Source organism: Bubalus bubalis, chromosome 5 (assembly GCF_019923935.1).
Source record: "Bubalus bubalis isolate 160015118507 breed Murrah chromosome 5, NDDB_SH_1, whole genome shotgun sequence".
NCBI classification, from domain to species: Eukaryota; Metazoa; Chordata; class Mammalia; order Artiodactyla; family Bovidae; genus Bubalus; species Bubalus bubalis.
Window position 1 is genome coordinate 86,157,808 of NC_059161.1, and position 13,863 is coordinate 86,171,670.

At 40.4% G+C, this 13,863-nt stretch overlaps 1 protein-coding gene across 1 annotated transcript; it reads left to right on the plus strand.

Moving 5' to 3' along the window:
- Positions 1-10,450, plus strand: LOC102410925 (putative tripartite motif-containing protein 64B). The gene is made up of 6 exons (XM_044943397.2): positions 1-152; positions 1,498-1,912; positions 2,406-2,501; positions 4,242-4,264; positions 5,627-5,724; positions 9,759-10,450. Exons 2-6 carry the CDS (start codon positions 1,502-1,504, stop codon positions 10,244-10,246), a joined length of 1,116 nt encoding a protein of 371 aa, XP_044799332.1. The 5' UTR covers positions 1-152; positions 1,498-1,501; the 3' UTR covers positions 10,247-10,450.
- Positions 10,451-13,863: the final 3,413 nt, after the last annotated feature.

Sequence of the window (13,863 nt, forward strand, 5' to 3'; positions counted from 1 at the left end):
CTCTGGAGCCCTGAGCTGTGGTGTGTGGAGCTGGCTGAGCTGTGAAGACTTCTGAAAGCTTCTGCCACCAGCAGCGGAGCACCTACATCCTGAACTGAATTTGAGAGTTACCCGCTGAAAAGGAGTGGAAACTTCATTAACTACAACCAGAGGTGAGTTCTGATCAAGGTACAATGAAATTCTGATATGTTCAGTTAAAAATAAAACTTTAATGGCAGTCGTGGACACAAAAGCTAGTTGTATTTATTCTGTCAGTGCTATCTATGTTTCAGCACTTCCTCAAGCATTGATTCCATGTGGGATTTGCAGACAAATAACTTATTTTTGCCTACACGATATCAAGTAACCTCCTTATCAAATGTGGGTAAAAATAGAAAATTAGTAAATATTGTTGAGATGATGAAAGCAGTTAATCTATAGAAAAGGATTTAATTCAATGCTGAGAAATACTAGGCAACACATATTAAGTTCTCCTATTATTGTTTTAATATTATCATGGTCCTTGATGCTATCAGTCTACAAATGATTATATTCATGCTGACTATTGTTTCCTGATTATTGTGATACCTGAACATTCACCAGTTCAAAATATGACATGCTCTGATGATACGAACTGACTCCAGGAAAACTTGCTTTCCTGAACTAGAAGTGACTTTTTTTTTCTTCTTTTTGTCTTGAAAGGAGCAGTTTTGTTATTTAAGCTGGAAGCAAGCTCTGAACTCTTTAGGACATCAGATTAAAGCCAAGATTGATTGTATGAAGTTTAAGTTCTTTGTAAACAAATTTACTTGTCTTTAGAAAAGCACTTCTGTCACTTTGATGACGGAAGGAACTGAGGCCATTAGGAGAGAAACGAAGGGTGTGCTAGTGTGGCTTTCAGTCAGGGAGTCGTGGAGGTCGAGAGAGAGACAGACAGGTTCTGTGTGTGCTTCTGTCAGAATCAGCTAATAAAAGTAACTCTGAAGTCATCCCAACACTTACCCTCCATTCTAATCTTTGAGGGGCTTCCAGGGAGTTCCGTGGTAAGAGTCCACCCTCCAATGCAGAAGACGCAGGAAACGTGGGTTGAGCCGCTGAGTTGGGAAGATGCCTTGGAGAAGGGAAAGGCAACCCTTTCCAGGATTCTCGCCTGGGAAATCCCAAGGGCAGAGGAGCCTGGTGGGCTATAGTCCATGGTGTAGCAACGAGTCAGACAGGAGTGAGCACACTCACACTAATCTTTAAGCTTCCCCATGTATTAATAATTTTAGTATGATTGAAATCCTGTTTTATTTGAAACCAAAAAGTTGCTAAGGACTCTTATTGTATTTCATCTTTTGTATAATAGTAAATCCAAGGTGTATACAGTCACCATTTCTAGGTTTGTTCTGGGGAGGTAAGTAAATAGGGAAATTAGAGTTCAAGACAGGACTTTGTCCAAAGGATTTATTTTTCTTGATGAGAGCAGAAGAAAGACTTTTTCTCTTACCCTCTCTTATTTCTTTCTTTGATTTTCAGAAACATGGATTCAGACACACTGCAGGTCTTCCAGAGTGAACTCACCTGCTCCATCTGCATGAACTGCTTCCTGGACCCCGTCACCATAGACTGTGGGCACAGCTTCTGCCGTCCCTGTCTCAGCCTTTGCTGGGAAGAAGGCCAGACTCCAAGGAGGTGCCCAGAGTGCAGGGGAATATCAGAGAGGCCCGATTTCAAAACCAACATTGCCCTCAAGAGGCTGGCTTCCCTTGCCAGACAAGCCAGAGCTGACCACGACCACAGCTCTGAGGAGCAGATCTGTGTGACACACCAGGAAGCCAAAGGCCTCTTCTGTGAGGTTGACCAGACCCTGCTCTGTGGGCCCTGCTCTGAACGCCCCGAGCACGCAGCTCACAGCCACAGTCCAATACACAGGGCTGCTGAGGAGTCCCGGGTAGGTGATGCCTCTCGAGCAGTTTGGGATCTAGAGGCTCCTAAGTCAGAGAGAAAGTCGAGGATGCTATGATGGTGATGGGGGTGGGATAGTGGAGGTGGGATTTCTGAACGTGGATCCTCACATATAATGTGTCCTCTCAGTGTTGTTGCCCAATTGTCCACACGTGTGCAAATGCAGCATCCCGGGGCGGGTGGCGCCAGGGCCACAGGCTTCTGATGGGAGCTTGAGGCTTTCTTACTCGGGCTATTAGAGTCTGAGTCTCAGTATCATGGGACATGGATTCCATTATCTGTAAAGTTCCCCCAGTTCTCTAGTATACAGTTCTATTCCTTGATATTCAAATATTGGCATCAAATTATGTGGAAAAGTCTGACAACAGCCTCCTAAGTCAAGTTTTCTATGTAACTAATAAATGCCTTTTCTCATGAATAAGGGGATTAAATTTACAGTGTCATCTTCTGTGTCACTAAATCCTGTGGGTATTTTGCAGGAGAAACTCCTGAAGAGAATGAGTTCTTTATGGAAAATGAGAGAAGAAATCCAAATCAGTCTGAATGAGGAAGCTAACACAACTCAGTCCTTTGAGGTAAGAATAAAAATGTTCCTATTTATTTGTATAAATATTGATGTAATTTTACCTTAGATTTTTTTTTAGGTCAATGTAAGTTCCTGTGAAAGGCTACTGGTCTCTTCCCTGGAGGAGTGGTTTCAAATGGCTGATCAGTAATTGCAATGAGAACAGGCTAATATATGCTAGTTCAAAGAATGCTAGTATATTAGAAGACCAAGGCATGAAATGTATTCCAAGGCCACATTTTGAAGATTGGAAAAAGCCTTTTCAGACATGGGGTATAAGACGCATTGCGCTAACTGTGACTGTGAAGGAGAAGGGAGGAAGGGTCCTACCTAGAGGAAAACCGGTGGCTCAGGGGTAAAGAATCTGCCTGCAGTGCGGGCGCCACAACAGACCTGGATTACATCCCTGGGTTGGGAAGGTGCCCTGGAGGAGGAAATAGCAGCCCACGCCAGGATTCCTGCCTGGAGAAACCATGGACAGAGGAGCCCGGTGAGCTATAGTCCACAAGGTCACAAAGAGCTGTGCACGACTGAAGAGAGTCAGCATGCAGGAAAAAAGAAAATACATATATTCAAAATGAGGTTTACTTCATGAAAGAAGATTTAGAAGAATCAGAGAAAGGAACAAGAGAAAAACAAGACTCAGGTCGGAGAGGAAATAACTGATGGAGTAAGAACCCAGAAGAATCTTCCTTGGGAGACAGCCTGGGGTCCCTCAGATGACTTGATTTAAACTTGATTTAAAGGGAAAGAGATTAGGAATTCAGAGAAAGCATGGGCAATAAGGACCTGAAAATATTCAAGACTCTTTGAACGCATGTGGCAGTTTGTCAGGAACTTCCTTGATGACACTAAGGAAATAATATTTGAGGTTTTCTTTTGAATGTGAACATAGGTAATGCTTTGGATCCACTATCTGCAGGATTATGTGGCCTTAAGGAAGGTGATGATCAAGCTTGAATATCAGAGGATGCTTCTGTTGCTCCGGGAGGAGGAACAACTGCATCTGGAGGCCCTGGAGCAAGAAGCCAAAGAGATTTGTGAAGCACTCAAGGAGAGTGTGTTCAGAATGTCTCAGTACAGAGAAAGTCTGAAAGAAATGTACAGAGAGCTGGCTGAGATGTGCCACAAGCCAGACATGGAGCTGCTGCAGGTGAGAAAGAGGGTCCATCCTCAGAGAGAAACACTCTTCTAGACGAGAACTGTGACACTGAAATATTACCTATCCAGACGGGTGATTACACAATCAGCAAGATTCTGTGACCAGGGGAAAGTTAATTTTCTTGGAGTAAATCTCAGTATACATTCCCCTAAACCCTTGGCACTCTCTGTTATCCACTCTTCCTGAAGACACTGAAGTTCTTACTGTCATGCAGACAAGATATTTAGAACTGGTATCAATTTTAATGCAACTGATGGTTCTTTTTGTGCAATTGTCTGGTTTACCTTAATTGTTACCATAAATGGTGAGATCACTTCCTGAAGACAGCAGTGGGCAGTGAGTGACACTGGAAACCTAGATGTTGCTGCAGCATTGTGCAGACCCTTCCTGCCCCCTTTCCTTCCTTAATGAGACCTGAGGAAGCCCATCATGCCTTAGGTTAGGGTCTGTTATGAAGAGTGCTTCTGTGTGTTACTTAGAGGAGATTTAGAAAACTATGTCTTATTATGAAACAAGAATAGGAAAAGGAGTTGGAAACAGACAGAACTCTAATGATTAACATGTTTGTTTGTTTTTTTTCCTTTGCAGGGCTTGGAAAATGTGCTGGAAACGTGAGTATACACTAATGATTTTTGATTCTGAAACATTTTTGTCTTTTTGATGAAGTGGACCCACAGTTCTTGCTTGGGACCTGGGATTGATTTCAGGTCCTCCCCCATATCTAAAGCCCAGGACAGGATCCTTTATACATAATACCATGTTATTCACAGATAACTAATACACATGCTCCTGTACACTTTGTCATCTCTAGACAACTTTACAACATATACAGTATAAAGTAAATGCTACATAAGTCATTCCCTGGTATGTGGCATTTTCAATTTTTACATTTTTGGAAGTTTCTGGAATGTTTTGTGAATTTTTTCCACTCAGAACAAAAGCAAAGGGGAAGGAAGTTTACACTGGGAATTTGGGATTGACTGGTACACACTATATAAGAAATATAGTTAGAATAGTAGCTATGATCCTATGATAAAATAAAGGAATAAATAAGCAAATAAATAGCCCAGAATGTACAGATTGAATCCATGTGTGAATCCACAAGTACACAACCCTAACATATGGATTACCAACATTGTCTTTTTGGCCATTGTCTATTTTATTTCAAAAGAATTTCAAGGTCTCAGTCGTTTCCTTTTCATTTGACTGCAATCAACTATATCTGAAAACCTGCTGACATTCTAGGCTTTGTTCCACCTACTCAACCCATTCTCTCCAGCTTGACCACAATAAAACTTAGCAAGGGATTTTTCTAAGACATCACAGAGGAAGCACCTATCCTAGTGGATTGAAAGGTGAAAAAGGCGTGAAAGAGGCATATTCCCTACCATGAAAAGAGACTGTGATTTTGTTAATACTGAGTAGCAGTGACTCAGCCTGTTCCATCACAGCAAGCGCCCTGCAGGCAGGACCTCACATGGAGCACCTTTCTGCTGCCCACTTCTAAGTGAGATGTTCAGGACCAGGACAGCCAGGTTGGACCTGGGTCACTTTGCTGGACTGACAAGAGTAAACATGTCTGGTCAGTGAGCACTTCTGTTTAGACACAGAATGCATCCTTGATGACTACTTTGTGAGTGAAGTCTCACAGGCTTAGCCTGAGTTTTTTGCTCTCTAAAATACCCAGGATCTTTGAATCGATGGAATTGAGGAAGGGAATGAAGTTTAGTGAGTGCAAATTTGGAATATTGTTTGAGAAAAATGGGGAAAATGAAATTTGATGTAATTTCTATTTAGTAAAATATATGGCAATATTTTTATATTCTCAAATGAGTAGAATATATTATATATACAAATCACCAAAAGTAGGAGAATCCTGCGAACATATGGGATCCTGTGGTAAAGTCTGCTGTTTTGCAATGCTTATGTGATTAGCCATTGGTCTTGACATGGAATCGATGTCCTTTGTACAGGACTCATCTGGCACAGATACAGAAGCCTCAGCCCGTGAACCCAGAGCTCCCTTCCTGGCCTGTTTCTGGATTCCTACACATGCTGAATAACTTCAGAGGTAAGAGTCAGCCTTTTGGTGATCAGGACTACATTTCATTAGAGCTTCTTAGGAACAACCCTTCTTTCATTTTCATTTTATTTCATTTTTTTTCTTTTTTGGTTATGAAGGTGGTGCATAAATTCCTGAAGTTGCTAACACCTTTTCTACCTCTATCAGTTCAGTTCAGTCAATCAGTCTTGTCTGACTCTTTGCGATCCCATGGACTGCAGCACACCAGGGTTCCCCGTCCATCACCAACTCCTGGAGTTTACTCAAACTCATGTCCACTGAACCAGTGATGCCACCCAACCATCTCATCCTCTGTCGTTCCCTTCTCCTCCCGCCTTCAGTATTTCCCAGCATCAGGGACTTTTCAAATGAGTGAGTTCATCACATCAGGTGCCAAAGTATTGGAGTTTCAGCCTTAGCATCAGTCCTTCCAGTGAATATTTCAGACGAATTTCCTCTAGAATGGACTGGCTGGATCTCCTTGATGTCAAAAGGACTCTCAACAGTCTTCTCCAACACCATAGTTCAAAAACATCAATTCTTCCCTGCTCACCTTTCTTTGTAGTCCCACTCTCACATCCATACATGACTACTGGAAAAACCATAGCTTTGACTAGATGGATCTTTGTAAGCAAAGTCATGTCTCTGCTTTTTAAAATGCTGTCTAGGTTGGTCATAAATTTTCTTCCAAGGAGCATGCATCTTTTAATTCCATGGCTGCAGTCACCACTGGCAGTGACTTTGGACCACACCTGCCCCCACCAATAGTCTATCACTTTTTTGTTGTTTCCCCATCTATTTCCCATGAAGTGATGGGACCAGATGCCATGATCTTAGTTTTCTGAATGTTGAGTTTTAACCCAACTTTTTCACCCTCTTACTTCACTTTCATCAAAAGGCTCTTTAGTTCTTCTTCACTTTCTGCCATAAGGGTGGTATCATCTGCATATCTGAGATTATTTATATTTCTCGCAACAGTCATTATTCCAGCTTGGGCTTCATCCAGTCAAGCATTTCTCATGACGTACTCTGAATTTAAGTTAGATAAGCAGGGTGATAATATACAGCCTTGACTTATGCCTTTCTCGATTTGGAAACAGTCTGTTGTTCCGTGTCCAGTTCTAACTGTTACTTCTTGACCTGTATGCAGATTTCTCAGGAGACAGGTGGTCTGGTATTCCCATCTCCTTCAGATTTTCCAGTTTGTTGTGATCCACACATTCAAAGGCTTTGTGTATTCAATGAAGCAGAAATAGATGTTTTTCTGGAACTCTCTCTTTTTTTTTTCTGATGATCCAGGAGATGTTGGTAATTTGATCTCTGGTTCCTCTGGCTTTTCTAAATGCAGCTTGAACATCCGGAAGTTCAAGGTTCAAGTACTGTTGAAGCCTGGCTTGGAGAATTTTGAGCATTACTTTACTCACGTGTGAGATGAGTGCAGTTGTGCAGTAGTTTGAGCATTTTTGGCATTGCCTTTCTAGGGGATTGGAATGAACACTGACCTTTTCCAGTCCTGTGGCTACTGCTGAGTTTTCCAAATTTGTTGACATATAGAGTGAAGGACTTTCACAGCATCATCTTTTAGGATTCAAATAGCTCAACTGAAGTCCATCACCTCCACTAACTTTGTTTGTTCATAGTGATGCTTCCTAAGGCCCGCTTGATTTTGCATTCCATGATGTCTGGCTCTAGGTGAGTGATCACACCATCGTGGTTATTTGGGTCATGAACATCTTTTTTGTATAGTTCTTTTGTGTATTCTTGCCTCCTCTTCTTATTATCTTCTGCTTCTGTTAGGTCCATACCATTTCTGTCCTTTATTGTGCCCATTTTTGCCTGAAATGTTCCCTTGGTATCTCTAATTTTCTTGAAGAGATCTCTAGTCTTTCGCATTCTATTGATTTCCTCTATTTCTTGGCATTGATCGCTGAGGAAGGCTTTCTTATCTCTCCTTGCTATTCTTTGGAACTCTACATTCAAATAGGCATATTTTTCCTTTTCTCCTTTTCCTTTATGTACTCTTCTTTTCACCATTATTTATAAAGCCTCCTCAGACAACAATATACCTTTTTGCTTTTTTTTTTCTTGGGGATGGTCTTGATCACTGCCTCCTGTACAGTGTCATGAACCTCTGTCCATAGTTCTTCAGGCATTCTCTATATCAGATCTAATCCCCTGAATCTATTTGTCACTTCCACTGCATAGTCACAAGGAATTTGATTTAGGTCATACCTGAATGGTCTCATGGTTTTCCCTACTTTCTTCAATTTAAGTCTGAATTTGGCAATAAGGATTTCATGGTCTGAGCCACACTCAGCTCTTGGTCTTGTTTTTACTGACTGTATAAAGCTTCTTCATTATTGGCTGCAAAGAATATAATCAATCTGATTTCGATATTGACCATCTGGTGATCCATGTATAGAATCTTCTCACATGTTGTTAGAAGAGGGTGTTTGCTATGACCAGTGCGTTCTCTTGGCAAAACTCTATTAGCCTTTGCCCTGCTTCATTCTGTACTTTGCCTGTTACTCCAGGTATTCCTTGACTTCCTATTTTTTTATTCCAGTCCCCTATAATGAAAATGACATCTTTTTTTGGGTGTTAGTTCTAGAAGGTCTTGTAGGTCTTCCTAGAACTGTTCAACTTCATTTTCTGCAGCATTACTGGTTGAGGCATAGACTTGGATTACTGTGATATTGAATGGTTTGCCTTGGAAATGAACAGATCATTCTGTGGTTTCTGAGACTGCATCCAAGTACTGCATTTGAGACTCTTTTGTTGCCTCTATAGTCAGATTATAAACACCAAGTCTGATGTTTGCCACCTGTAATTTCCTGAAAATGCAAATCCAGATACACACCCACCCCCCCCCCTCCACACACACACACACACATATATATATATATATATATATATATATATATATATATATGACATAGGATGAGCAAAGGGAGAGCAACCAGGTTGTTACTGTGATTATAGAGACAGAATATTTAGTTCTGTGAGTGACCATCAATATGTTGTTTACTCAGTTTATTTCACTCTTGAGCTTAAATCCGTCATTGCTGCTTTTAATTTACTGTATGGGCTTTCCTCGTGGCTCAGATGATAAAGAGTCTGCCTGCAATGCAGGAGACCCAGGTTCGAGCCCTGGGTCGGGAAGATCCCTGGAGAAGGGAACGGAAATCCACTCCAGTATTCTTGCCTGGACAATTCCATGGAAAGAGGAGCCTGGCGGGCTACATACAGTCCACGTGGTCACAAAGAGTAAAACAGGACTGAAGGACTAACACTTTCACTTTCACTTCATTATAGCTACATTTATTATACATTGTACAAAAAAGATTTATTATTTCTAAAATTAGGAATAAATGACAGAAAAATTGAAATGGGCTTTGGCAGAAGAATTATAATGCTCTCAATCTTACAACAACTTTAAGGCAAGGGATGCATGAACACTGTCAGTTAGAATATCTTTTTTGAAGCTCCCAAATTATTCACAGATGGATTTCTATCAATTCTTTTGACCTTTAAAAATGTAATAGGTACAGATTATACCCCCATAAGTGTCCACCTGATAACAAGGTGCCATCTGCAGTTTCAGTAGTATTAAATACAAAGGACACAAGTAAAGTTTTCTAATATAAGAATCAATGCTTTTTTTTTTTTTTTTTTAATTTTATTTTTAAACTTTACATAACTGTATTAGTTTTGCCAAATATCAAAATGAATCCGCCACAGGTATACATGTGTTTTAGGTGAATCCTAAAGTAAACTATGAAGAGATTGACCTAAGTCAGACTTCACCCAGTTCATGATATATGTCTTTTTTTTAATTTTCTCTTTGATTTGATGTACTTCTGTATGCCACAGAGATAATAATAACTTTTATTCTTCAGAGAAGAGTCACTCTAACTCCCTTTGCTGTCTTTGTTTTGATTTCCTTGGAGAAGGAAAATTAAAAAGCTTATTGTGTAGAAAGCCTCTGCCTCTCAGAGACATGGAAATTCGACTGGCTAACACAATTTTTACTCTTTCTGCAGTGGATAATGTTCTGAGTCTGACAACGATCATTCACCATGCGATCCTCGATGATGGAAGTGCGCTGTTTGAGGATGACCACCCTGACGTGTCCAGACAGCCCCAGGGCGGGTCGTGTGTTGTGTCCTGGGGGGCTTGGGGCTTCACCTCCGGGAGGCATTACTGGGAGCTGGATGTGGCCCAGTCTTCCAGCTGGGTTCTGGGGGTCTGTAAAAGCATCTTCACAAGCGATACCAGTATCAGTGTTGGTGTTGAAGAAGCATTATTTCTGTGTTCTACAAAGGTGAACAGTCAGTATATTCTGTCCACCACCTCCCCACCCTTAGTTCAGTTTGTGAAAAGGCCTCTGGGTAGAATTGGAGTGTTTTTGGATTATGATAATGGAACTGTGAGCTTCTATGATGTTTTCAGAAGTTCCCTCATATATAGTTTCCTTCCTTCTGCCTTCTCCTCCCCTATGATACCTTTCCTTTGCCTTAAATCTCCATGAATGTCCATTTTTTGGACCATTATTGGGGCTTCTTTTCTGGGGATATTGCTGCCCTTCACTTCATGGGAGGCCACAGGATACCTGACTGTGTCCAGCATCAATTGTTATTTAATGTAACATGGTGATTGTATGTTTATAAAATGTCATAAACATGTTGTATGCATAAATCTGTTAATTAAATTTTAATAAACATTTATTATGGAGCATTTCATAGAATATAGTCAATTGCTTTTCTTTTTAAAATAAGGATTATTTTAAACTACATTTATATACCATAAAGGTCACTACCTTTAAACTACATAATCAATGGTTTTTAGAACTATACAAAATTATAAAACCAGGACTATCTCATTGTGGGACATGTGCCAGACCTCCAAAAGGAACCAATGCCCAGTACCATTTACTCACTCTCAGCATACACCATCTCATCACACTCTTCAGCAAACTTTTCTCAAGTTAGTAAATATTTTTACTATTGAGGGAAATTCCTGTGACAGTTCAGATAGGTCTCATCTTATTTCGTATTATTGTTACATTCCCACTCTCCGTGCAGTACTCAGAACAGAACACATAGAAGTGTTAGGTCAGTCAGTGAAGAAACACATGAATTAAATAATTCATATAGACAAAAGCCCCAGAAAATCATGATGGTGTGATCACTCACCTAGAGCCAGATATCCTGGAATCTGAAGTCAAGTGGGCCTTTGGAACTATCACTACGAACAAAGCTAGTGGAGATGATGGAATTCCAGTTGAGCTATTTCAAATCCTAAAAGATGATGCTGTGAAAGTGCTGTACTCAGTATGTCAGCAAATTTAGAAAACTCCTGCCACAGGACAGGAAAAGGTCAGCTTCCATTCCAACCCTAAAGAAAGGCAATGCCAAACAATGCTCAAACTACTGCACAATTGCACTCATTTCACACACTGGTAAAGTAATGCTCATAATTCTCCAAGCCAGGCTTCAGCAATATGTGAACCATGAAATTCCAGATTTTCAAGCTGGTATTAGAAAAGGCAGAGGAACCAGAGATCAAATTGCCAACATCCGCTGAATCATCAGAAAAGCAAGAGAGTTCCATAAAAACATCTATTTCTGCTTTGTTGACTATGCCAAAGACTTTGACTGTGTGGATCACAATAAACTATGGAAAATTCTTAAAGAGATGGGAATATCAAACCATCTGACCTGTCTCTTGAGAAACCTGTATGCAGGTCAGGAAGCAACAGTTAGAACTGGACATGGAACAACAGACTGGTTCCAAATAGGAAAAAGAGTACACCAAGGCTATATATTGTGATCCTGCTTATGTATCTTCTATGCAGAGTACATCATGAGAAACGCTGGGCTGGAGGAAGCACACGCTGGAATCAAGATTGCTGGGAGAAATATCAATAAACTCAGATATGCAGATGACACCATCCTTTGGCAGAAAGTGAAGAAGAACTAAAGAGCCTCTTGATGAAAGTGAAAGAGGAGAATGAAAAAGTTGGCTTAAAGCTCAACATTCAGAAAATTAAGATCATGGCATCTGTTCCCATCACTTCATGGCAAAAATGAGGGGGAAACAGTGGCTGACTTTATTTTGGGGGGCTCCAAAATCATTGCAAATGGTGATTGCAGCCATGAAATTAAAAGACACTTACTCCTTGGAAGGAAAATTATGACCAACCTAGACAGCATATTCAAAGGCAGAGACATTAGTTTGTCAACAAAGGTCCATCTAATCAAGGCTTTGGTTTTTCCAGTAGTCACGTATGGATGTGAGAGTTGACTATAAAAAAAGCTGAGTGCTGAAGAATTGATGCTTTTGAACTGTGGTGTTGGAGAAGACTCTTGAGAGTCCCTTGGATTGCAAGGAGATCCAACCAGTCCATCCTAAAGCAGATCAGTCCTGGGTGTTCATTGGAAGGACTGATGTTGAAACTGAAACTCCAATATTTTGGCCACCTGATGAGAAGAGCTGAGTCATTTAAAAAGACCCTGATGCTGGGAAAGATTGAGGGCAGGAGGAGAAGTGGACGACAGAGGATTAGACAGTTGGATGGCATCACTGACTCAATGGACATGGGTTTGGGTGGACTCTGGCAGCTTATGATGGACAGGGAGGCCTGCAGCTGTGGTTCATGGGGTTGCAGAGTCAGACACTGCGGAGCGACTTAACTGAACTTAATAGACAAAATATTTTTCCTTCACTGACAAAATTTTCCAAAAGATAGTCAACATAACAGACATAAAGTACTAGGGATAAAGTCAAGAGTAGAGAGGAAACTGAGCTGCAGATTCACAGCTTAAGGAAATTCTATTATTTTGTTGTTAATAATATCTACTACATACGCTTGTTTTAAATGTTGATTTCGAGATTTCCCTGAGACAATCAGTCTCTTTTTGACAGATCTCAAACCAGCTTCTCTGTTTATCTCAGTTTATCTCCTGATCTTCTCTTGGACCTTCAATTCACAGAAGGCCATTCTCTGTGGTATGGAATCCAAGGCCTTTCCTTTCAGCCACTTCTCTTTTCATTTTTACCTTTTTACTTCACTTTCCTGGATTGCATCTCTGATTCTAACTCTCTTGATTGAATAACTCATTTTTTTTGTTATGTTCCATTTAGGATAAGCCCTGTAAAACTGGGTGGAAAATGTGCTGAAGAGATAAGGGAATTTTGAAGAGTACAGATCTTGCATTTGAAATCCAAACATAAATTTCAATTCAGGATTTACAACAATTTTCATTTTATTTTTAAGGGTCAACTTAGGTTATAAAATTGATATATAACAAATGTGGTGTGATTTTCTCATTTAGCAAATACAAGGAAAGGAATTTTCCTTCCCTTGCTCTGCAGAATCATTGCATCCCACACACTACAGAACTTCAGGTAAGAATTAACCTGCCATACCTTTAGTGTGAGGATGTTCATGCTCTTGGGGTGGTGATTGCATCACTGGCACCTTGTAAGTGGCCCCAAATTCTAGAAATGGAGCTTCCAGTGTCCAAGGAAGATCTTGTAAAATTACTGGAAGACACGTAGAATATTCCCCTGCTCAGTGATGGCCACACATTCCAAATACCTCTGTCCCTGATAGACTGGGGAAAAGTTACTTGTAAGACACTTCTGGAGAAATGTGTATAATGGAATGGTTAAAAACTTTTATAACATGAGCAAACTGTGCACTTTAAAGAATTATTCCTGGAAATTAAGGAATATTTAAAAATTCCTCACAAAAACAAAACACACACACACACACACACACACACACACTCTTCTAATTTACCAAAGAAGCCCCTGAAAGCTTACACATTTTTTAAAGAACTTATGGCCCTAACTAATACTTCCCAAAACACCACAAACTGAGTATCAGGGGCTGACAATGGTCCTGTCTGAGAAAGACAAGTAGTTCTCAGAGAACATAAAGCTGAAATACATTCAAGATTTCAAGGAGAAATAGGAGTCTGAAGAAAAAGTGGTTCACTTCAGGGAAAACGATTCGAGTGTTCAATATTCCAAGACAATGGATATTCCCAAAGAAATATTTCAAGAGATTATGTGTCCAGTTTTCCAAGAAATCAGATGTCCCCAAAGGAATTCAAATGAAAGCCCACAAGAAGTTTTAGG